The sequence below is a fragment of the Oreochromis aureus genome, linkage group 5 (assembly GCF_013358895.1).
Source record: "Oreochromis aureus strain Israel breed Guangdong linkage group 5, ZZ_aureus, whole genome shotgun sequence".
Lineage (NCBI taxonomy): Eukaryota > Metazoa > Chordata > Actinopteri > Cichliformes > Cichlidae > Oreochromis > Oreochromis aureus.
The window spans coordinates 42,367,398-42,393,378 of record NC_052946.1 but is presented as its reverse complement, the minus strand read 5'-3'; the positions used below and the strand labels follow the sequence as shown (position 1 = coordinate 42,393,378).

The 25,981-nt window shown below is 40.4% G+C and overlaps 1 protein-coding gene across 2 annotated transcripts; it reads right to left on the bottom strand.

Moving 5' to 3' along the window:
• Positions 1-2,917: 2,917 nt before the first annotated feature.
• On the bottom strand, positions 2,918-23,583 carry LOC120432721 (probable polypeptide N-acetylgalactosaminyltransferase 8). 2 transcript variants are annotated; one of them, XM_039612528.1, is made up of 11 exons: positions 23,302-23,583; positions 22,515-22,845; positions 22,193-22,359; positions 7,704-7,890; positions 7,338-7,535; positions 7,081-7,195; positions 6,711-6,896; positions 6,370-6,507; positions 4,276-4,368; positions 3,349-3,519; positions 2,918-3,235 (listed from the first exon to the last, which is right to left on the bottom strand). In XM_039612528.1, the coding sequence occupies exons 1-11, from the start codon at positions 23,477-23,479 to the stop codon at positions 3,116-3,118; spliced, it is 1,884 nt and encodes a 627-aa protein (XP_039468462.1). In that variant the 5' UTR covers positions 23,480-23,583; the 3' UTR covers positions 2,918-3,115. The 2 variants fall into 2 exon arrangements, with proteins under 2 accessions (XP_039468462.1, XP_039468463.1); XM_039612529.1 differs by lacking the exon at positions 3,349-3,519.
• Positions 23,584-25,981: the final 2,398 nt, after the last annotated feature.

Here is a 25,981-nt window from a genome sequence, read left to right as displayed (position 1 = left end):
TATTATTCCAGTGTTTAAAAAAAAATGTAAACACGTTAGTTTCAATGCTCGCATCACTAATCACTATACTGATGAGAATTTTTTGAACCCAACTGAAACAAAGGCTCAAATATGGGCCTATTTTTTCCTGACAGAAAAAGAAAGTTGTGAGAGAGAAAGAGTACAAACCAGAGTACAAGCCAAGCACTTTAAACAATACAAGTAATCCAATAAAAAGAGTTGGTACACATTAATCTTACTCAGCTGTATTACAACATACTAACCCCAACCACCAGACATTACAAAGGTGAAGATGCATTTTTTTTACAGATTAGTTCATTATGAAAGCTGAACCTTGCAAAAATTCAGACGACCACACAAGAAAAACCTGTTTCAACAGTACATGACAGTTTTGTTTATTATGATGCACTACATTCCAGAGAACTATATACCACCATATAGTCAGACTTCTGTTCCCTTTTATGCATGCACCCTAATGTTAGCCAAGATCATATGAAATATTTTTCCAATTAAATGATTGGTCTTTACTTAATTTATTTTTCATTTAGTTTTCATTGATAACATAACAGACATAGGATCTATAAAAATACATTTCAAAACCTTTTAGCCACCCACATCCCCAAAAGAATGAATGTAAAACAAAAATTTTGCCATTAATACCTGTTGAACTACTGTTGAAGTACTTCAAACTTTAGATCAAATGTGTAACTAAACTAAACTAAAAACATTATTTTCTGGTCTCTGATGTCGCTGAAACTTAAAGAATAAAACAATTTTAAAACCCAAATTTCCAAGTTTTACCTGTTCTTGGTAAGAATATGTGAAAATGTAACTGAGGAAAATGGATTTGCTGTATAGTGTGCATAGCAGCATGAGATTCATGCCACTTCTAGTAAGGCCATATATACTTGACAACACCCTGCTAGGATTTCACAACTGTGGAACTTTGCTTAGAATGTTGAGAAAGATTCAAAGGTTGTTGTACTACTGGAGACCAGAGATGGGTAATCCGATTACTTTTTTCAAGTAACGAGTAAAGTAAGGGATTACTATTGCAAAAACGGTAATTAGATCACCATTACTTTCCCATAGGAACGCTGCGTTACTGCGTTACTAAAACCGTGATTTTGTTGCGAGAATGTCTCATGACAGTGACGTAAGCGAGTGCGACGTTCGTGGAAACAGCTGTGTGCAGATCAACAATGGACAGTGTTGGGGAGTAACGGAATACATGTACCGCCGTTACGTATTTAGAATACAAAATATGAGTAACTGTATTCCGTTACAGTTACCGTTTAAAAAGGTGGTATTCAGAATACAGTTACTTTGTTGAAATAAATGGATTACACTGCGGTACTTTCCTGTTTCATATTGTCGCGGGTCAGGATTGTTTGGGTTTGTTTGACAGCTACGTTTTGTTGTTCCAGGCGGCAGCGTTACGGTTGCCATGGTTACAGGGTGACGCGCGCTCTCTCTCTGCGTGTTTCCTGGGTGAGAGAGCGCTTTTGTTGTTGTTGTTGTTGTGCTAAGCTAAAAGGCAGAATGCTACAGGCATGGCCCTAAAGAATGTAGCCTCCTGGGCAGTGTTGTCCGTGCTGCAGGGAGAATGGACTACCATACACGTTATGTGTCTGTGAGCGAGGAGGGAGAAAGGAAAAGTCCGAGCTGTCACGGAGCAAAAACGGGAGCTGGAAGCATGTAAATATAATAATAACCACTGCAGCCAAGAAGAGTGCCTGAGGAGCCCATTTGTAAGTAAGCTATTAAGACTCAACTGTACACTGTGTTCGTGTTTTCCTCCGGAAAAAGTAAGTTCCGTTGGAGCAGCCTTTCAACGCCTCTCTCTGTCTCTGGCAAGCAAAGTTGACCCAGACAACAAAGTAAAGCTAGTTTTCGGCTACCAGCCCGACAGGGAACCCACCGTATTAGCCAGAGGTCCCTTTACTACGGTTCGGAGTCATGGACCTTCAGTATCAGTAATAAATCACAGCAATAGTACATTCACGTAGTTGTAAACAGCATGATAATATATTAAGTAATCCAAAGTATTCAGAATACGTTACTCTCATTGAGTAACGTAACGGAATACGTTACAGAATACATTTTGGGGCATGTATTCGGTATTCTGTAGTGGAATACATTTTAAAAGTAACCTTCCCAACACTGACAATGGATAATATATCGAGTGCGGGAGAGAGTATGAGCATGCAGCGTTTAAAGCGTGGAAGTACTGACCTTACTTTGAGTTAGATTCCATAAAAAGTGACAAAAACATTAGTGTCCATTGTGCGTGGGAAGAAAACGTCTTTTTACAGCTAAAAAACCCCCCTAAACTTCCAAGCAAGCACCGAGTGCGCTACCACGTAATGTGACATTCACAGAAAAACTCCTGGATTCTTCCACTGACCGCTGTGGCACACCTGCACCAGGGCAAAGCTCCGCCTACCTCACTCCTGCTAAACAGGTGAAAATAGAGCAACGGGACCGCTGAGTCTTTGATTTTATTTATTTTCTGCTGTGTTTTACTTGCATCTATTTGAAAGAGTGAGTGTAAACACAATTTTTTTTTTATTTTATGTGCTGGAATGTGCAGAAAATAGTTTTAAATGTTAAACAAATTTCTTCCAGTCAGAGAATGTTGCATGTAATTAAATTTTTGCTTCATGCATAAAGTTAAAAGATTAAAACTAATAAAACAAGTTTTAAAAAGAGATTTTTTCATTTGATTACATTTTGTATGATAGATTATGCAGGAAAAGTAGAATTGGGCTGAAAGATCTATCGCTTTATTACCTATTCAGGTTGTAAATCGTGTTTTTACAAAGTAACTAAGTAATTAATTACTTTTGAAAATAAGTAATGAGTAAAGTAACGGGATTACTTTTTGGGGGAAGTAATCATTAATTAGTTACTGATTACTTTTTTCAAGTAACTTGACCAACACTGCTGGAGACTGAAAATCTTTCATGCAAAACGATGTTTAATATTTAGGGGAATTAATTAAAATATCTTGCCTTTAAAAAAACACACATTAAAAATATTGAAAGCAAAAGTAAATGTGATGTCATCAATAGAGGAACCAGGTGTAATTTATCCACTGCTCTATAAGAACACTTTAAAAGGGTTTGATTATGTGTTGAATTGTCCATCTTTGACCTGTACATTCCTGCATTAGAAGTTTCTGGTTTATAATTTCCAGGCATCTCTTTGTCTGTCTGTTCTTCAGTTCGTTGCCCTGGAAAAGGAAACAAAGTGTTAAAAATCAAAAAGGCAGCTAGTTTGTTCATTTTTAAGACTAACAGTGCTCACTCAACTTGTTCTGAGATGCAGCAAACCACTTTGTAGTACCTGAGTAAAGTCCCAGTATATCCCCATTCCTTTCTGCATAGCCTCTTTACAGTCGTACAGGCCAGGCTCAGTTTCTTTTGTGCCTATGTCAGCTAAACATCGGTTGTCATTGTACTTATGTGACTTCATGCCACCAATGTAGAGCTCACCCGTTCCACGATAATATGTGAACTTAGAAAGAAAGAATGAGAAAGAGACACAGAGACAAAGAGGTCAAAATGATATTAGGATGCCTTTTCTTGTGAGAGAAATGTTACACTAAACGTCATGCCTTGCTTTGCTAGGAACCTGGAAGGGAGAGTTTTGGCGGGAGCTGAGCCCGGTTGTAAATATTGTGTTTGGATTTCATCTCACAGCACGGACCAAGAAGGGGACACTGCACGGGAGTCGGGAGTTTGCAATGGAAGGAATCAGAATTTGGGACCTGTCCGCAGGTCACTGTTTATCTTTCACTGTAAACAGGAAGTTTTGCGTTTGGGCCCTGATCTTGTCTGAAACCTGATAATAGTGCAACCCTGAGCTGATGCACCACCATAAAACTTGGACGCTGTAAAGCCAGAGTTGATGTTTGCTTTGATGGTGAAATTGTAGATCCACAAATGCTTGTGTTTAGAAAGAGACATCCTGGGTGTGATCCAAAAATACCAGCTGCACTGGAGACAAGCTTAGAGATGAAAATACTCAAATTTAACTCTTTAAAGCTTGAACCATGAAATAACTGCCAGAAAATTCTAAATTTATTGCTTAAAATTGTGTTGTGTGATTTGTTTAGATTTCTTGGGACGGCAGCATGGGGGATTTACTCTGAAAGAAGTGTCTAAAAATTAAAAATGTGTATCAAATATGATACAGTAGGCGTTAACAGCTTTACGACTGCACTGCCTTATAATCATGATTCTCAACACAATTACTATGTGCTTCACTTACTTGAGGTCCATAGTAGTAGCAATTGTAGGCAATAGGTGTGTGACCTGGTACTGCTCCTTGGTCTATGCACATGTCAGCAACAAGGTTCTTCATCTGTAATTAACAGAACATTATGAATATTACAAATGGATACATGCAAATCACCAAATACACTGATTCCCACATATCCTGTAGGACTCCACTATACCAGGGCTCTAGAGTGCGACCAATTTGGTCACAAATGCGACCAAATTTTTCAATGGTGCAAGCTGGTCGCACCGGTGTGACCAGCTGTCCCAGTAAAAGAGAAAAAAAAAGTTTCTGGAACTCTGAAAGTCTCTGTGTGGTCAATAACTGACACACATCATGCCACTATCGTGTGTCCCAATCAGAGATAGTCAGGGGCGGGACCTCTATGATTGGCCGTGGTCCTGTAGTTGTCCCGTAGTCCTGTGTGTACGTTTGAAAGTGCAGGTGGAAGAGGGAGGTGAGTAGCTTGAATAAAGCGAAGAGGGAGGTGAGTAGCTTGAATAAAGCGATATCGATTCATTAAATCCTGAATCGACTTAATATAAATGTATAATATAAATGTATTTTGCCAGAAACGCCAGAATCTCAGGTTAAAGCTCTCAAAAATATTTCAACAAACAGCAAATGAGAGCAGGTAAACTGATTCCACACAAAGACGTAAACACAGAGCGTGGACCCGACGCATCAGAATCAGCTTTCTCATTCTCAGCTTTCTGACCCGACGGCACAAACACGGACACGCCGTCGGGGCTGAAAGCTGAGAGCTCACTGATTCTGATGCGTCGCCGCTTTTTTTTTTTTTTTTTTTGGTGCTAAATTCTGAGCTGCAGGTTTTATTTCTCTCAACCTAAATTCACTGAACCAGCAGCAAAAGAAGATCCAAACTACGCTTCACCTTTGATAAATGTCGTCATTAATCCCCTCTTACCTTTGCTGTTTTGCTTCCACCATGATAAAATCACACATCGTGCACAGCTCTCTCTGCTTCAAGAACAGTTTCCCATCTCAAATCTCTGTTTTCAGCATTACTCATTTGCTTATTACCCACCAGTCAACCATTGTTTACAGTGCTGTCAGCCGCTGTCTTTTTTTTTTCTTTTTTTTTACTTAAATGTCCTCGGACAAGAAAGCCTAATTTCTGCTGTTCAATACTGAAGAAATTTATACTTTTTAAAATTATGCAATATTGCAGGATATTTTTAAGGTCATCTCCTATAAAAAGCCAGGCCAGGAAAATCTCCTTCATTTTTTCTGTGTTTTATTCTCAGTTACTTTGACACAAAGGCATCTGCTGTGATGTTCACACCTCTGATGAAGTCTCACATGTATCGGTACTGATAAATGATCAGAATTATAATGTTTCTGATAATCGGAGGCAAAATTGAATCGAAACAGAACCTCGTGAATCGGAATTGAATGGATTATAGAAATCAGTGATGATACCCAGCCCTAGAGAGTAGCCTAAGCCTGGCAGAAGTGGATGTAGCTGTGTAAAATAAGAAAAGATGAAAAGAAGTATTGATAAATGTTTTATTAAGTTAAGGCCTGATCTGTCTGAAATTCATAGCCAGTGCTCTGACACTGAGCCACCCATCTTTGAACGCTGAAAAAGCAGCAGTGTATCCGGAAAACACATTATATGCTGCGATAAATGCAGTGCCCAAGTGTCCCCTCTCCCCACTGCATTTCAGTGGCAGGCAGCAGCGAACAGGTCGTCAGAGGAGGCCGATGTGATGATTAAGTTTAACATTGTCTACAATATTACCAAAGGGTGCCAAAGCACTTTAAGCACAAGCAGTTTTTCAGTAACTTATCTTTCTTGTAGAAATGTGCTCCAAATAAAGAACTTTGTGTTGACAAGATTGTTAGTCAATTCTTTACAAATGAATATTGTCTGTATGGACAGCAATTTCCACCCCAAAAAGGTGCACATTAAGCAATGTGGCTGAAAAATCTGGGTGCGCCTAACTTTTGTGCTGGTGCGCCTAAGAAAAAAAGTTAGGCGCACCAGTCCAACCGTGGCAAAAAGATAGTCTAGAGCCCTGTATACCAAACATACTAAGGAACAGAGAAAAGTAAACTTACTCCTCCATATGCGAGTAGGTCGTCCCAGGGATCCAGCATAGGATACACATTATCCAGGTACCATTTGAAAGGTTTACAGTTCAGCCTTTCTCTGAGTTTCTTCCTCTCTGAAATGTCACCTATGTCAATTCCATGATTCTGCAGGAACAAAGAAAAAGATGTGAATCAATTCATAGATTGTGACTGAGGAAGAATCTACAGAATGATGTTCCTTAAATGTCGATGTTAAAAACACAAAGAGCTCTCAAAGCCTAATATCTCCTCATGACTCTGTGGACAAGAGAATGAAATATCCTTTAGAGAAAACATAATTTTCTGTTTGTGTCAGTGCCTGAAAACACCTCAAATGGGATGTTCCAAGCCAAGTTAACATTGTGCTTGTATTCATCCATCCAGATCTCTGCAACTCTGAGGGCATTTCTCTTCATGGCAGGACCCAAGTCAGGCATGTAGGGCTTGTGGGCCCTCTCGATGTGGGCGATCTTGGAACATGGAACAACTTCAACACTGCCTCCACATGTCCATACCTACATGAAAAAGTGCACTGTAAAATTTAGATAACTGATCACTTCTAACTTTGCAAGGGTAGAAAAAAGGCATTTTAAATGACCTGAGGACTATAACAAAATCCAGCAGGTCCAGCTCCACAACTATTCTTTAAAATCATTATTATGTAAGAGAATGTTATAACTCTATGTGATCTTTACTCACACGAATTCCCAGCTCAACATTTTCTCCACCATACACTTTCATTCCTTCATCAAGAGCTCCAATTTCCCCCAGAAACTTTCTATCAGCAACCATGATCCCCATGACAGATGGACTCCTAAAGTCAAAGAACAGAACTCTATCTTACAACTACTGTTTATTGTTATTATAATAAAAAATAAATCGAGATATCATAATGATAGCGTGATACAGTTAAAAAGCTGTTATTTTGGTTAAACACTGATTTCACTTGAACTTACTTCCCCGGCAGTGAACCATCATTAAGTTTGTAATACTCGGGTGTAAAACTCTCATACATGCACCACAGAGCCCAGTCGAAGGCATGTGCACTGGGATCATAATTAATACACTTGAGATCATCAAAGTTGACTCTATCAAACACCGGGGAAACCACCACAGTTCGGTCAGCTTTAATCTGTGTCAGCAGAGGTTCAGCCCTGTATGAAGGAAGGGAAAAACTTTACAAGTAATAAATTTAAATTAGACACTTAAAGACTTCAATGCAAGCACACACCCAGCCATCGCATTAAAAAAAAAGTCCTGATAACAGAAAATATAACACCCAAACAACTAAATGAAAATATGTATTTTTGCCATGTTCCTACCACATTTCATGGACTTCAATGTGTGCGTCCAGGATGGCCACCACGTCAGCAGTAGCAGCCCTCCACCCAGACGCTCTGGCATAAGCGAGACCTCTCTGCTCACTGTGCCTCACTTTCAAAATACGGAGATTAGGGTTCTCCTGCTCAAGTGACTTCACATACATGTCAAGGTCAGCCTTCAGATTTTCTGAATTGTAGAAAGAGAAATATCCTAACTAGAATTTTTTTTTTCAGTTATTCTACAGTCAGTGATTTAAACCTCTGCCCTGCAACAGACTGGCGACCCATTCAGACTGTACACTGTTTCTTGCTGTATGACAGGTGGGAGGGTTTCAACTATCCTGTGACCCTGAACAGGATCAGCAAAAGAAACTGAATGGCTGGATGAATTTAAATCAACCAAGCAAAAAACTGGTTTGATTACAAACATGTGTGACATGTCACAGCCTCTGCAGGAAAAGTTCATTTGCAAAACCACTGTTTTTGTCACAGTTGCGATGGCAGATGTGTGGAGGTGAAGTAAGGACCCAAGTGCAGGCAGAGGTTGATATGAGAACTAAGTTTATTTAAGTGGAGATAGCGAGGACAGGAACTAAAAAATAAACTAAAACTGGGAAAACCTAAACACATGGACCTGAAGTCAAAATTCTCAGGGTCATACACAGAGGAACACAGGAAGAAGTTGGAGGAACCACAGGGAGACTCAGGGAAACAACACAGACGAGCCAGCTACTAACAGAGACAAACACAAGGCTTAAATACACAAAGGGATAACAAGGGAATGAGACACAAAAGGAGAGCACAGCTGGGAGTAATCAGACATAACGAGACAAGGAAGCAAAGCAGAATACACTACACATAGGATAGGGGCTGTGTCCGAATTCAGGGGAAGGATGCTTAAAATGCCATTTTTGGATGCAATGACATCACAGCGACGCGACGAAGGCTGTCCGAATTCAAAGAGCACTCAAAATGTGGCGACAAATGCGTCCTACTTTTCCGCGAATTTGAGGGTCAGTTGTGTCCGAATTCAGTGGAAGGATGCTTCAATGCCATATTTGGATGCAATGACGTCACAGCGACGCGACGAAGGCTGTCCGAATTCAAAGAGTACTCAAAATGTGGCAACAAATGCATCCTACTTTTCCCCACATTTTAAGGATGGGTCCGATGTATCCTTCGTGTCCTACTATATCCCAGGATTCATTGCGGGTCATAGAGGAGATTTGTTTCTGATAACGATGGTGGTCAAAGCGGGAGAGGAAAACACTTTCAAATGTAAGTATATGAAAAGCTGGTTGTACAAAAGTTAAACTGTTATAGCGGTCGTGTTGTTAAGCTTTGGGCATCTGCATAGACATGTTTCTTTTATTTAAAATAACCGTAAACCAGCTTGTATGGTGGGTTCCGCGGTTTTTCATGTATTGCCGCTTACATACAGCTAATTTTGATTTTTTCGAATTGGTGATATGTTGTGGGGAACAAAGACCAAATGGCTTCATTTATTAAAACGAGGAGAAAACGATCACTTCTTCACTGGGGTGAAGAATTGGGCCGCTACGGCGTGGATGTACATGAATCAATCAATTTACACATCCTATTCATATGAGTGCGGTCCTATTAACCCTCATGCTGTACAGCAGCGATCCCCAACCTTTTTGCGCCACAGACCGGTTTATGTCAGACACGGAGCCTTTAAGGTATCGCGGATAAATACAACCACATAAAATGATCCGACCAAGACAAAAAATGTGGTATTTTGTAAATATAATAATAAACGTGAATGTACTGTGTAACTGTGTAACTTTATTAGCAGCGTCCTCCTGAAAATGCGCCAATATTGACAGTAACATCCTCCTCTCTGCCGCTTAATGCTCTCTGGTCGCTATGGTAACGTGTAAATATTTCTTTCAAAATAAGACACACAACTACAACAAGGGAAAGACTCAGGGAAACCGAGTTAACGATAAAACCCCTGAAAACCATAAATTTCACGCCGGAGCCTTAACTCTCGTGGCCCGGTACCAAACGACTCACGGACCGCTGCTGTACAGAACCTGTGATGTCCAGACGGTGTTCCTCTGGTGTTCTGCTGTGAAAACCTTTGGGCCTAGGGATTAACATAGTTGCCATGGTGTCCTTCCTTCTTTTATTTGTTGTGTGTGATCAGGACAATTCTGGAGAAGATGGGCCTGCAGGGGAAAGTCACCCCCTTGCAGGCCAGAAGACATGAGATAACTTTAAAGAATACAAAGTACGTATGTGTGTTATCAAGAAGATAATTCTTAAGAACACAAGTTAATAAATGTGCAATTACTAAGAGTTGTTGTGGTGTTTTTATTTGCCTGCTGTCATTTTTGATTTCCTCTGCCTTTAGGATTGCAAGTATCCAGGCTCAGGAGAGGGGGTCAGTGGGAAGCCCACTGCTGCTACTTGGCCCTGGTTTGCCCTCATGGATGAGGTGATAGGACAGATGCCTGCCACTAAGCCTCCTGTCTTAATTTCCTCTCTCCCTGAGGACACTCCAGGGCCAAGCGCAGCAGTGGGTGATCAAAATGACAGCGATGACGAAGCGAGTCAGCCACCTACGACAGGGAGAAAGAAGAAAAGAGACAGGGATGATGAGCTGCTAGACCTCATCAGAGAGGACATGAGGCAGCAAAGAGAGGCTGAGGAGAGGAGAGGAGGGAGAGGATGGACAGACTGTTTTCACTTCTAGAAAGATTAGTTCCAAAATGAGTTATGTATTGAGAAATGTATTTATTTGAATATATTTGTTACAGTGTTATATGTGTTGCATTAGTTTAAAGGTTTTATGTTATTAATAAATTGATTCAAACAAACAGTAATTGTCACTGAACTCAATTTGATTTACAGGCATTTTTAACATGTATGAACATAACGCTAACTTTGAACAATATTACATGGGTATTTATTTGATAGCAATAAAGTAAATAACAATAACAATTAAACGAGAATATTTCAAATACACAGTATGTAAAGATGAAAAACAATATTTACAGTTGTTCACACAGGATTAACCTGAGTGACCTGTTCCTGGACCGTTTCATGAACAACTGCAATAGATTACAGGAAGTCTCTGGCAGTGTTGCTGAATCTGCCTGAGCAAGATCAGACGTGGATGAGGTGCTGCAACTGAGACCTGCGCTTTGTCTTTTCTGGTTGGCAAGTGGAAAATCACACAGGGTGGTCTGCAAAGAGAGCTTTAGGATGCTTCCTCCCACTGTCCACTGCATCGTCCATCCACAGGGTTTGCAGGGCTGGCTCACTAGTGGCCAATGTTCCCTCTAATTTTTCATGTGTCTGAGCGAACGCACAAACCTCCTGAGCGATCCCTTGGACCACTGTGAGCGACAGCAGACGTGTGCAGTGTAGTCACGCCAGCATCGAATCCATCCAAGTTACATGGTTTATTAAAATAATCAAATTACAGCATTTACATTTATGTTAGACTACTTTTAATTAACTGCTTTAGCCCACTTACAATGAAAATTTAAAAAAATCTTGTTCATGACCTGTGTAGTATGTTAACACTATTGGAAGTAAAAATAACTTGAACTCCAATTTTGAAAACTCAGCTTTTTTCTTTCTTTCTTTCTTTTTAATAAAGCTCTGGCTTGTATTATGACTATGACTCTGTGGTCTGGGATAGAGTCCTGTAACTCTCTCTGCAAAATATAGTATAAAATGACCAATGTTGGGCAATTAATTATATAGTTACTTCTTCAAAAAGTAAATGAGTTATGCAAACAACAAAGTTTTTTTTGCAGCTGTTTACCTAAAAATGCAGCCAAGGCGTTTTTTAAATAAACATTTCAAACTATTTACAGAACAATCAGCTGTTCTGCATCAAATTTGATGCCACACAAATTATTTGTGCCACTCCAAAAAAATAATTTCTGTCCACTATGAGATAAAGGAGAACAACAGCCTGATACCTGCAGGCCTGACAACAGGAGATGTATCACTCCTGTAACACATGTAACATTCAGTAGTCGCCTCATTGTTCTGACACACACAACAAAACTATTGACTACACTACACACTAACTACACACTAACTACACAAGATTTGTGCTAAATGTCGCAAATCTCTCAAATCTCAAAACACCGCCATCACTCCTAAACCTTCCCCCCTCCCTGAACAACAAATGCCATGTTTTGATTGGTCGACATGGTACATTTTTCGACCAATGGGAAAGGACGGCGGGGTTTTGGTTTTGTTTTTGCTCATAGGCAGAGAGTGCTTTCGAGCGATTTCCTTATAAAACGCCGTTTTACCGTTTCTTCCGCAGTAAATATAAACAACGATAGTATTCAGGAAGAAAACCAAACATTACATATATTTTTTATCATAACTCTGGTTTTACGTGGCCCATCAACACAATTTAAAAACTGGTATAAAGTCCACACTTTTTCCATCAATTGTTCCGTCTGTCCTGCTCACATCTCCAATGGTTGTACACGTTGTCATTAACGTGGCTTCACTGCACATCAGCCACGCCGCTTTGCTAGCTAAAACACCGGTGTCGGCACATAAGGGCGCTGTCATAGCCTGTCGACGGCGTTGATTAGCTGCGTATATACTGAATGTGATAAGGTGGCATCGTTCTAATCCCATACTGGAGCAGCCAGTCACTTACTGACTAACACTGCAAAACAGAATTGTTAACATATTTACTTTAATTTCAATTCGGGTTAGATTTTTTTTTTTGTGCGCAACACAGATTTTTTCTGCGCAGAGACCGTGCCAGCAGTGCGCAATTGCACACACGCGCAGCTTAGAGGGAACATTGCTCGTGGCTGCCACACCACTAAGATATTTTCAGAAATATGCAAGCAGGAGATGGTGGATGCTATATTACTACTAGTATAATACTTGTAACTCTGTAGCAGACAACAGTTTGATAAAGTGCTATTTAAAAAAACAAGCAAACAAAAGACTAGATTCTATACGTTTCAAAGATATTTAGTTCACTGCTATCTGGCTCTGTCCCCAGGTGCTTTAAACAGGGGGTTATTCAACCTTTGCTGAAAAAGCCTAACCTGGATCCAACACTTCAGTCAAGCTTCAGGCCCATCTCAAAACTTCCTTTTATCTCTAAAATCTTAGAAAAAGTCGTTTGGCTACAAGTAAAAAAAGCGCTGGAGAAGCATAATATTCTTGATAAATTTCAATCGGGTTTTAGAAAGTCACACTCCACAGAAACAGCTCTCCTGAAAGTCACAAATGACCTCTTGATGGCTGCAGACAGGGGTGATTGCTCAGTCCTAGTTCTTCTGGACCTTAGCTCAGCCTTTGATACCGTTGACCATCAGATCTTAATCCATCACTTAAATCTCATGGTAGGGATATCTGGATCTGTCCTAAAGTGGTTCACCTCATTTCTGGAAGATAGGACGCTTTTAGTTTCAGTGGGAAACTTCCGATCAGACGTGGCTAAGTTTCTATGTGGAGTCCCACAAGGTTCGGTTTTAAGCCCCCTGTTATTTTCACTATATATTCTTCCCTTAGGCGGATCATTAGCGGTTTCAAAAATATTTCCTACCATTTGTATGCAGACGACATCCAATTATACATCTCTTTTAAACCTTGGGAATTAGACAAGCTATCCACTCTTATGGACTGTCTTAAGGAAATTAAGCTTTGGATGACAAACAATTTTCTGCAGCTGAACACAGACAAGACCGAGTGCTTATTCCTTGCCCCAGAGAATATCAAGCCCCAAATTAGTCAACATCTGGGTGCCTTTTCATCGTCGATAAAAGCCACTGCTTGGAATCTTGGGATAATTTTCGATCAATCTTTGTCCTTTGACGCTCATATTAAATCCGTGACCCACTCCTGCTTTTTTCATTTAAGAAATATTGCCAAACTCAGGACTATTGTCTCCACAACCGAACTGGAGATGCTTGTCCACACCTTCATTTCCTCCCGGCTAGACTATTGTAATGCACTCTTCTCCTGTGTATCTAAGGCCTCACTAAATCGGCTCCAAGCGGTTCAAAATGCTGCAGCAAGGCTTTTAACTCACAGCAATAAATTTTCCCATATCACTCCTATACTAAAATCCTTGCACTGGCTTCCGGTTGGGTATAGATATAAGTTTAAAATCCTCACCTTTACGTTTATGTCTCTACAAGGTGAGGCCCCCACCTATATCTCGGAGCTTCTCCAACCCTATTCTCCAAAGCGGACTCTTAGATCCACTGATAGTGGTCTTCTATCTATTCCACGGACTCGTTTGAAAACAAAGGGGGATCACGCTTTTCAAACCCTGGCTCCAATACTGTGGAACGGTTTACCCTCCCCACTACGCACCATCGACACTGTGGCTTCTTTTAAAAAACAGCTTAAAACACATCTGTTTAGACAGGCATTTGGGTAATGTTAGTGTGTAATATGTTGTTTTATTCTATATTTATACTGTACTATTGCTTTGTTTGATATGCTTTTATACTTCCTTTATATTGCTATATTGTTTGTCTGTTTGACATGCCTTCATTCCCATGTGAAGCACTTTGTAACAGCGTTTGTCTTAAAAAGTGCTATATAAATAAATTTTACTTACTACTTTTACTTACTTACTAAATATGCAAGCAGGAGATGGTGGATGCTATATTACTACTAGTATAATACTTGTAACTCTGTAGCAGACAACAGTTTGATAAAGTGCTATGAAAAAAAACAAACAAACAAAAGACTAGATTCTATATGTTTCAAAGATATTTAGTTTATATATTTTATATGATATAGTACATGTGTAAGAATGACCGATGTTGTGCAAAAAAAAGATCGTCTGCCAAAACTGATTTCCATTTTTTGCCCTAAACTGATTAATTGTATTTAACCTGCTATAAATAACTTGTTGGTCTATAATACATGAAACATATGTCAAATGTTTCCCTCATTAATGATATAAAGTCACTTTGAGCCACCAGCAACATTCCTGTAACAAGGTAGAAGCTGCGATCAGTTTTTGGTAGTGACTTTTATATATCCTTTATTTATCCAGTTCAAAAACAATCTTGTTGACATTAGAAATTTATTTTTTAAGAGTAATCTGGTCAAGAGGACAGAAGACAGCGCAACAAATATATCAATTGTTCCTACATTATAACCAGAGTTATAAAGATACTTGAACAACAGGTAATTATTGTATATATAAAACCCCTTAGTAAACTATGTTCACCGAAGTCTATTTACCAACATATATAAAGATATTACACATATTACACACGGAAACTTTGGAAATCAGTTTTGGCAGGCGAACACTTTTTGGCACAACGCTGGCAATAATTCAAGTATCCGTGTAATTAGCTAAGTAATTCCTAAATGCCTGTAGATTAAAGGAAATTATTTTACCTGGATATGATTGTCTCTGATGAGCCTAAGGTACAAAACGTCATGGGCGACAACGATAAAGTTTTTCTAGCTCCTCGAGAATTAAAATTGTCCAAACAACGGAGCAACATTTCTGGGTCCATTTAAAGTATTCGCTGTGTGGCGCTAGCGACGGAAAAACACGCAAGTAAGGGCGGAGTTGAAGGCTAGGAGGCTGTCCACAGCCCAGCTGTTATGTTGGATACTCATTGTTTGTTCAATAAAGTTTCTATGGAGACAAAAGGGGCTGTCCACAGCCGCTCACTTCCTGACTACCCGTCCATCTAAGGACACTACCTTGTGACGTAGGTAGGTAGTGTCCTTATGAGCATCCTTCCCCTGAATTCGGACACAGCAAGAGACTACCAAAGTAAAACAGGAAAAACAACAGATATGCACTAGAGATGGCACGATACCACTTCTTTATGTCTGATACCGATATCATAAATTTGGATATCGGCCGATACGATATGAATCTGATATAGTGTGTTTTTAATCAATAAAACTAAAACTGTTTTTAAACATCTTTCTGCATTTTGTATAAGTTCAAACTCAAGATTAAAAAAAAAAAACATTGAAGCTATTCTGTTATACCTGTATGCAAAAAATACACTGCACCCAAAATATTTCATAGTTCAGCAATACTGATCAATCTAATAAACTCAAACCTGCTCCATACTCCCTATTTTGGTATTTTAAAGAGTACTTAGTGGAAATATTAAGCAACCTAACTAATAGGGTTGCAAACTCCCAGCAACTTCTTTCTTTCTTGCTCTTGACGAAGGCGGTCGCACTTTTCTCCTCTCCTCCTCCTTCTCTCCCTTAGCTTCCCTGCTTAGCCTCTTGTGTCCTTGTCTAGTCTCGTGTTTTTTGTATTACTTTTCCCAGGAACACTCTCTCACAGTCTGTTCTCCATCCATCCATCCATCTTCATCCGCTTTATCCAAGGCCGGGTCGCGGGGGCAGCAGCCTAAGCAGAGAAGTCCAGTCTGTTCTCTAAAACCTAAGAGAGAATTATGGATTTGATCAACTGGTCCCTGAATGCAATTGACACCCTTTTCTCAACGAGGAGTCTGGGCTTGGGTGAGCCTGAGTGCTGAAGATATCTACCTATTCGGAACCATGATAACAGGGTTCTTGCTGATCGGAGCTGGCTTGGCCCTGGCTTATTGAAGAATTAAGAAAGCGGAACCGGCTGTTCAAACCCCCACAAGGCTGCCCGCTGAGATTGAAACGATGGGACGAGGCATGAGTTTCTCAAAATGGGCTCATTGAGTGCAGCATGGATAAGATCTTGGAGAAGCTTACGGCTGCCGTGAATACTCAGAATAAGACCTCTGAGTGCAAACTGGATCACATCTTGGAGAAGCTCACTGCGGTCGTGAGTTCTCAGAATCGGCTCTTTGAGCACAAGAATGACAACATCACGGAGCGTAAGGTTGATAACATCATGGAGAAGCTCACGGCTCTCCAACGGAAGATTGAGACCAGTGTCAGACTGTTAGAACAGCTTTGAAATTCATATGAGTTGTTCGCACTAAAGTAAAAACCACCATCACTTCATGCGGATACCCCCTCGGCGCTAGCTGCGATCTCAAGGCTGGAGCTGAACAACAACACCCTGATAACGACTGTGTGGAGACTGTTCTTCCCTTTCTATGCAAGGCCACCTGGGTTGGGTGGAAGACTGTTTACTTAGCCTGGCAGGGCGAAGGACACTGTCTCAGCTGAACTCTGGACACACACACACACACACACACAGACAGACATATATACACATGCAGACATACACTCATCCCCCCTCCCCCCTCCAAATGCCTTCGACGCTTATTCCCCTCCAATGCTGACGGTGGATCATGGAGACCAGCGCATAGGCTGCAGGCCCGGATGTACTGTCTACATCGGCTGTCTCTCACCCTTTACCCACCCCTGTTGCTTGTCATGTGTTTCTTTGGTGTATTAAGAGTTTTGTGCAGAGGTGTTTTTTTTCTGTTCTCAAACTGATCTCCCTGTTGGAGCTCAGTCTGGGGGGAGTTATTTTTTTCTCCTTATCTTTCCTCATGTTGTGCTTTTTCCTTGTTACACCCCTCTGACCTGTCTTCCTCATGTGATGTTTGTGTAATGTATGTATGGTTGGAAAGGTAAGACGGCGCTGGCACGGCTGGCAGCCTTAACCCAATTTCCCTTGGGATGAATAAAGTATGATCAATCAATCAAAAAAAAAATTAAAAAATAGGGAACCACCACCACCTCATGATGCTTACTCAACGTAATCAACTTTAATTTGATGCAGTTCAAAAAAATGCACAGAAATCAATTATTTTTCAAGAATAATTAAAGAGATTCAACATCTTTCTTCAACAGAACTGCAGACTGCACAGATGGTACCTTCCCAAAGGAAAAAGTACTAGCTTACTAGGGTATATTAGACTTAACGGTTACTATATACAGTAATGGACTTCTATACACTTTACATCAGATTAAAACTTTGGGTGTAAGATTCAGATAATTATTTAATAAAAGCTAGACATTTAAAATGAGAATAAGAAATAAAAGTATGTCTTTGTGCCCCCCTTTTCCCTGTTCATGCCCTATCGGCCCCCCTGGCTAAACTTTGCTAGATCCGCCCCTGCACAGTTACCAGCCGTCAGCTACTTAGAACAAGATCCTGGAGTAGAAAGTAATATTAAATAAATTCTAACAACAGCTTATCAAGCTTAAACGTGCTGCTGTTGTTCAGCCGCTGTTTTCCTCTTTCTGGTGCAAAGTGGGCGATAAACAAACAAAAGAGAAGGACTCAGGACAGAAAAGCCAATCAGCTGATCATTAATCAGCTTCAGTTCAGTTCAGTTCAGTTCATTTTTATTTCAAACATATACATTCACCAACATTTCATAAAATCATTCCATGCAGTTGTTTGAAAAGGAGTAGGCTGAAGTATATACTTATTTAGCCCTACCCCCTCAGGTTTACATCCTCATCATCTAAATTTGAACAACAAAACGTTTACAATGCCTTCAACTTAGAACATAATAACATCACGATTGAAGTAGCAGCAGGAGAGGGAGAGAGAGAGAGAGGCAGTCACTCCATATATCGGTTGTTAAGCTTAACGCTAAAATGCTTTACAAACATTCAGAGATGAACTTACACACTTGCTTTACTTCTCTCTGGGATAACTTCCTCGGAGATGAAATGCCGGTTTGGTAGCGAGGCTCCGAATGCTCAACCAGACAACAGGGGTCCGTTCTTCGTACCTCGCTTACTACATCCAAGATCAAATGACACATCCAAGATCAAATCATCGCGCTAACTTTGAGCTTGCTAATCCGGTTCTCCGAACACACCTGTTGTTGACGATTAGTACAGCTGGATGAAGTAATCTGAGATCACTGGGTGGCTTAAAAGGGGCTACGCATCGATAGTAGAAACATTGATCGGCAACCCTGTGATTGGTCGGCGAAGATGTCGAAGGCGCGCGCTCAGTATTTTTCGGCAGCAGAGCAAGAACTCTTGATCGAGGGATATCAGGAGTTTCAGAGTTTAATTAAAACGCAAGGGAACACTGCAAAGGCTGCAAAAGCAAGGAGAGAGGGCTGGCAGAAAGTTGCTGACAAATTAAACTCGTAAGTAATATATTATATTATATTACATTATATCATATTATATTATATCATATTATATTATATTACATTATATCCTCTGTCACATTAGAGCCACAACAGGACCCACTAGAACATGGGAACAAGTAAAAGTGAAATATAAGAATATTCCACAGAATGGTAATATTTATCACTTATATTGCTTTTAGTCACTTGAAAAGAGACCCTGAAATAATCTGTTTGTTTGTTTATAACAGCAACCAAGAAAAGGGCAGAGCAAATAAAGACAGGTGGTGGTCCTGCACCCCCTCGTCACACCCCGGCAGAGGAGCTGGCCCTAGGGTTGAATGCCACCAGACCCATTGTGGAGGGCATCCCTGGGGGCAGCTCTTCCTTAGACGAGCAGCTGGGGTGCAGTAGCAGCACCTTCATAACTGGTAAATGAGCTCATAATTCTATTTGTACAATGTAAAATATTTGGTTGTTGCCTTAATTAAAATGCTTTTTGTACTGTGTCATTTATTGACATTGTGTCTTTTTTTGTGTGTAGTTTCACATAACACTCCATCACTTTTACCTGTTCCTGAAACGTGCCACTCGCAAAGAAACACAAGGCAATGCACACAGTTTGTGCAGTTGTTAATGCCCGACTACGGTGAGTGGAACTCTTAACATAGGGATCCAACAAGTTGGTTAAGTAAATAATACCCTAACGGGAAGATCGATATCCCTCTATGAGCACACTGTCGCGCTGAGCTAAAGGATCCTGTCTATCCCGCAATATCCGCTGAATTCTGAAAACTCTCCTTATCAATCTTGCACCTTCCGCAATGGGTTGCTCGCGTACAAACGGACAGGACATGGCTGCGACAGACTTCCCAAATCCACCTTCGCTTTTATAGCCATGGTCTCTCATCTTGATTACACGAAGTAATTTTTATTACTACTCTAAAATATGAATTACATCTGGAATAATCAAATACATGTAATAGAATGATTAATAGTACATTTCCCTTTTTTTAGGAAATGACCTGTATGTATCTGTATGAAATCAATAAAAGAATCAAATACTGCATTATCTTTAGTTACATTGATAATATTTATTTATGGAAAAACAGTGGAGAAATATCGCTGTTGCTTTCATATAAATGAAGCGGACATACCTGAGTGGCCGCGATCTAATCCTGTTTACATAAAGTAAGCCTGCTCCCAAGCAGGTTTACGCTTACGGATCTGTTGCTATGACAGCAAGTCCCAGATGAGCTTCGGAGAACCGGGGCCCGTTCTTCGTACCTCGCTTACTACATCCAAGATCAAATCATCGCGCTAACCTTGAGCTCGCTAATCCGGTTCTCCGAACACACCTGTTGTTGACGATTAGTATAGCTGGATGAAGTAATGTGAGATCACTGGGTGGTTTAAAAGGGGCTACGCATCGATAGTAGAAACATTGATCGGCAACCCTGTGATTGGTCGGCGAAGATGTCGAAGGAGCGCGCTCAGTATTTTACGGCAGCAGAGCAAGAACTCTTGATTGAGGGATATCAGGAGTTTCAGAGTTTAATTAAAACGCAGGGGGACACTGCAAAGGCTGCAAAAGCAAGGAGAGAGGGCTGGCAGAAAGTTGCTGACAAATCAAACTCGTAAGTGATCCATGATATTACATTATATCATGTGATATTATATTATACCACATTATATTATATTACATCATATCCTCTTTCACATTCGAGCCACAACAGGACCCACTAGAACATGGGAACAAGTAAAAGTGAAATATAAGAATATTCCACAGAATGGTAATATTTATCACTTATATTGCTTTTAGTCTATGACAAGAGACCCTGGAATAATCTGTTTGTTTGTTTATAACAGCAACCAAGAAAAGAGCAGAGCAAATAAAGACAGGTGGTGGTCCTGCACCCCCTCGTCACACCCCTTTTTGTACTGTGACATTTGTTGACATTGTGGGTTTTTTTGTGTGTAGTTTGACATAACACTCCATCACTTTTACCTGTTCCCATGCAAGGGGTGACTGAAGCATGCACAGTAAGTCGGGAGTAAGTATATACAGTACAGTAAGTATATATATATATATAGAGAGAGAGAGAGAGAGAGAGAGGAAGAAAGTAAATAATACCCTCACGGGAGAATCGATATCTCTCTATGAGCACACCGTCGCGCTGAGCTAAAGGATCCTGTCTATCCCGCAATATACGCTAAATTCTGTAAACTCTCCTTATCAATCTTGCACCTTCCTTGCTCGCGTACAAACGGACAGGACATGGCTGCGACAGACTTCCCAAATCCACCTTCGCTTTTATAGTCGTGGTCTCTCATCTTGATTGCACGTAGTAATTTACTATTACTACTCTAAAATATGAATTACATCTGACATGATCTACTACATGTAATAGAATGATTAATAGTACATTTCCCTTTTTTTCTGAAATGACCTGAATGTATCTGTATGAAATCAATAAAAGAATCAAATACTGCATTATCTTTAGTTACACTGATAATATTTATTTATGGTAAAACAGTGGCGAAATATCGCTGTTGCTTTCATATAACTGCAGCGGACATACCTGAGTGGCCGCGATCTAATCCTGTTTACATAAAGTAAACCTGCTCCCGAGCAGGTTTGCGCTTACGGATCTGTTGCTATGACAGCAAGTCCCAGATGAGCTTCGGAGAACCGAACGATCCAAGATCACGCGAAATCGTCAACATTCAAATCCGGCTAACTTACTTAGCGAGGTATGAAGAACGGACCCCAGGTCTTGCACGCCTACTGCATACTGCTCCGACGTGCTACGGTTATGAGCTGAGTTAGGCCATGTCGCAAGTTTTGTGAGGTGCTTTTTTGATATTTAATGGATCGGATTACATTTTTTATTTCTCTCTGATATCCGATCCAGTAATTTAGGTCAGTATCGGACAGATACTGGACAGATATCAGACATCCAATATTACGTATCAGTATACGTAATATTGGATCGGTCCATCTCTAATATGCACAGACATAAGCTTGACACAAGACATCGCAACAGGGAGGGAGCACAAGGACAGACAGAGGAAACACAGAACCAAAACCCTGAGGACTAAAGTCAAAACCCAAATACACAATCAGAATAAACTAGAACATAATATCATAATAATGAAAAACACAAAACGCTGGGTCACCGACCCAGGAACGTGACAGTTTTAAAGGTTAACTGTTCAGAGTGATCAACTATAATGCAATTCAGAGTTTTTAAATTAGCTGTTTGTAAATAGCTTGTGAATTAATACAAGTGGTTTGTACGTCTAATAAATAATCTTCAGTTAGGTTTTGATGATTAGTTTAAACTGGTAGACATAAACAGGAAAGGAATGTGAGAGGCGTGTACATAAGACAAAAGGTACATTATCAGTCTGCACTCATTTGCAGTAATTTGCATGGCTTATAATTAGAGTTGTTTTTTAAAATAACCAACTTACCATTAGAACTATTGTCATCCACCATTATTATCTCCTTCAGCAGGTTTTTAGGAGTGCGGTCGATGATGCTGCGCAGGGCTCTTTGGAGAACAGACAGGGCTTCATCCAGGTAGATGAGCACCACACTGAGACTTGGCAGGTCCTTGGGGTAACTCTTTTTCAAACACCTATTTATTAAAAAGAATGATATGAAATACCACTGTATTTGCAACATGAAATATTTTAGGAAGAAAAGAACTGTGTAGAGTTAATTGTCTGGAAATTGTTTGCATGTACATGAGGTGGAATAAGAAGATTGAATCATAAAAAATAAAAGTTGTACCGAGGATCTCTGGTATCTGGAAGAGGCCGATCCAGAGGGAGGCGATCGCTCAGAAAAACATTGTACCCATACTTCTCATACAGGCTCTGAGCCTCTCTTTGGTCATCCTCAGAGAGATTTGCCCCCCACTCCTTGAACAAGGCTGAGTTAGGGAACAGTTTCTTAGGCTTTTTCATTTGAGCTGCCTCATTTTGGGGTTGGATATTTGCATCACCTTCCTTCTTCTCTGCTTGCTGTTGGACTTCTGCTGATTTTCTGTGTCTGTCACTGACTTCTTCTAACATCTTTTGCATGACATCCTGCTTTTTCTCAAAACGTCTGAGTGCATCGTCTTCAGTAGAAAAGAACATGAGCAAAAAATGATCAAGGAAATGGAACAGTTAATATTCCTACTAAACAAAACAAACACACTGCACAAAATAATGGTAAGATTACAGTATAAAACACATTTATAGTAAAGGTACAAAAACCTGTTATAATTTGACCTCATCTGTCATTAATAATGTGTAAAGGTTCAGTTGAAAGCCATTTATCTCTTCTTCTTTTTTTTTGATAAGTACACATACTCTAGTTCCATGACTGACTTTTGTATGTTTTTCTTCCTTTTTAATTATAAATCGTCTTACAAATTATTGTCATGTCATACATGAGCAGCCAATGCCCTTTACTGCCTCTCAACTTATTTCTGATTTCAGCTCCTTTTATTACTGGATCTCTCCTTATTTGTGGTGCAAATACTATGTGTACCATGAAATAATAATTAATATTAATATGTGACTGAACTCACTTAGATTCCTGATGTTTGCCTCCAGGTTGGAAAAACTCCTGATCATACGCGGTGTGTCCAAATCTTTATCGGTATCCACACCATGTTCATATCCGTTCTTCAAAAACATGCCCAAAAAGAAGAGGCCGACTATGGTCCCCGGTAAAAAGAATGGCCGCTTTGTCCATGCTCCCCTCATAGTGATAACACATTGACCTCCTAGTCAGAAAATAAAACTTCAAATACATTTAGCTGATAAAGTGGCGAGTTCAAGTAGTTTGTACCGACTGTGGTGCACTTACATTCCGCTGAGAATGATCCCATGTAAGAATAAAAGCTGGTTTATCAACCCTACCCTCATAGTGATAAATTATAGAATGCCTAATGAGATGATAACACCTCAGAGAACACACAACAAGGTCAGCTACTGACCTGACAGGATCTCTTAAATTTTAACATACTGCTCAATGAATAGACAACCTTTGTGTGCACATGCTTTGAATATATTGTAATCTTCAGTTTACTGGCTGCTAATTGTTTGGGTAACAAGTAACTTCTGTTGTCTAGTTACTTGATGTCTGAGCATCTTAGGTGCAGATTAGAAATGCAGATATGTTAAACTTATCCAGTATCATAGTTCATGGATGTATGCACTGACATTTCACATGACTTTTCTAACACAGCCTACACAATCTGTCATTAGTTGACACCTTGTAGGACAGCCATCCTCAATGTCAAGAATGCTGCGGCTCACAGACCTTCTGAATAACTGTAAAAAAATGTTTATTAAAGGGTAAGCGGACTCGGGCATCTCTTTGTCACAGTTTATTTAGGGAAACATATCTGAGAATGTTAATACCCCATCCACAGTGCACGTTAGGTTACCTGACTTTACCCAACCATAATAATTTGTAAAAAATCTTTTTGTTTAATACATATATTAGTAATGTATATGTTTCACAGTAGAACCATTAAGAAAGAAATGTTTTCTGTCTAATGAAATAGTAGACTGCTTTTGATTTGAATACAATACAATACAGTACAACTTTATTTATATAGCACATTTAAAAATGAAGGTACACCAAAGTGCTTCATAACAAGGTTAAAACATAAGATAAGATATAAGGCCATAACAGAATACCCCTCCCCCCCCCCCCAAAAAAAAGTACAGATAAAATAAGAAATAAAACATCAGAGCATAATGTAGAAGATAAAATTACTGAGTATTCATAAATATAAGGTGGGGGTATTTATACAGTGGAACATCAGTAGAAGATAAATAACATAAGGGTAAAATATAGGGAATATGCACTAACTAACTGAAAACGCTCGTTCAAACAGGAAAGTTTTTAACCGTGATTTGAATGAATGGATGGAATCAGAGGTGCAAATAGCAGCAGGAATATTGTTCCAGAGGCTTGGGGCTGCCAGGGCAAAAGCAAGTCACCTCTGGGCTTTAGCCGGGATCTAGGCTGTACTAAGAGTAATTGTCCTGATCTTAGGACTCTGCTAGGGGGATATGGACTAAGGAGTTCAGTGAGGTAGCACGGCGCAGTATTGTTTATCATTTTAAAGGTAAGCAACAGAATTTTAAACTCAATGCGGTATTTGACAGGGAGCCAATGCAGGTCAGCAAGGACTGGGGTAATAGAGGCAAACCTTGCGGTTCCAGGCAGAAGGCGTGCTGCAACATTCTATACAAGCTGCAATCTATGAAGAAGGGCGGAGTGGAGACCAAAGTAAAGGGAATTAGAGTAGTCTAATCTAGAGGTCACAAAAGCATGGATAACTTTATCAAGGTCCTTGTGCCTTGTGGGGGTATTCTGCAAAAGTGAATACAAAGAGTTATAGGGATTTGAGGGGAAGAACCTGAAGAAAGGGAAGGCAGTTCCTGCTGCGAGTCCATCTGTGCAGGGGTATTGGGACTTCGCACACATCCCTCAAGGAAAGGAGGAAAAGAATGACCTCTATGAGGGGCCATTCAGTCTCTGTGCAGCACCACTTTCCTGCCTCTAGGAGGCAACTGTGCCATGTAAACCACTTCACCAACTTGTTCCAGGACACTGCAGGGCCCCATCCAGCTGCTATCCAGTTTTGGACACTGTCCTTTTCTTCTCTTTGGACTGTAGACCCACATCAGCTCTCCAGCATGGAAGTGCCTCCCCTTAGTCGAGATTTCTCTTTTGGCACAGTCCTGCCTTTGCCAGGTGCTCCTGGGCGTAGGAATGTGCGGAGTCCAGTTGGTCCTGCAGCTTCCTCGCATAGTCCAGGCCTGGTGGCGCCTCCGGTGCATCAGTGGGCTTCCTGAAAGCCAGCTCAGCAGGGGTCCTCAGCTCTCTCCCTAGCATAAGGCGTGCATTGGGCGGAGTCTGGTAGTCCCAGTCACACTGTTTCGTGAGGTAAGGATAGCTAACTGCTAGGCCAGTCTCCTCTTTACTAGGCCATCGCCCTGGGGGTGGAGTGGGGTGGTACGGGTCTTCTTAATCCCAAGGCGTTCGCACATGGCAGCAATCACCCTGGATTTGAAGTTCCGCCCATGATCGCTGTGAAGGGTCTCTGGTACTCCCCTCCACTAATGTATCAGCGGCAGTCTTTGCCTGGGAAACGGGCTCAGGACGTCCACAACTACTCGCTCCATTGGTGCTCCTGCTGGTTGTTGCTGAAGCTAAGCATGGGACTGATCCCGTGTGTCACGTTTGTG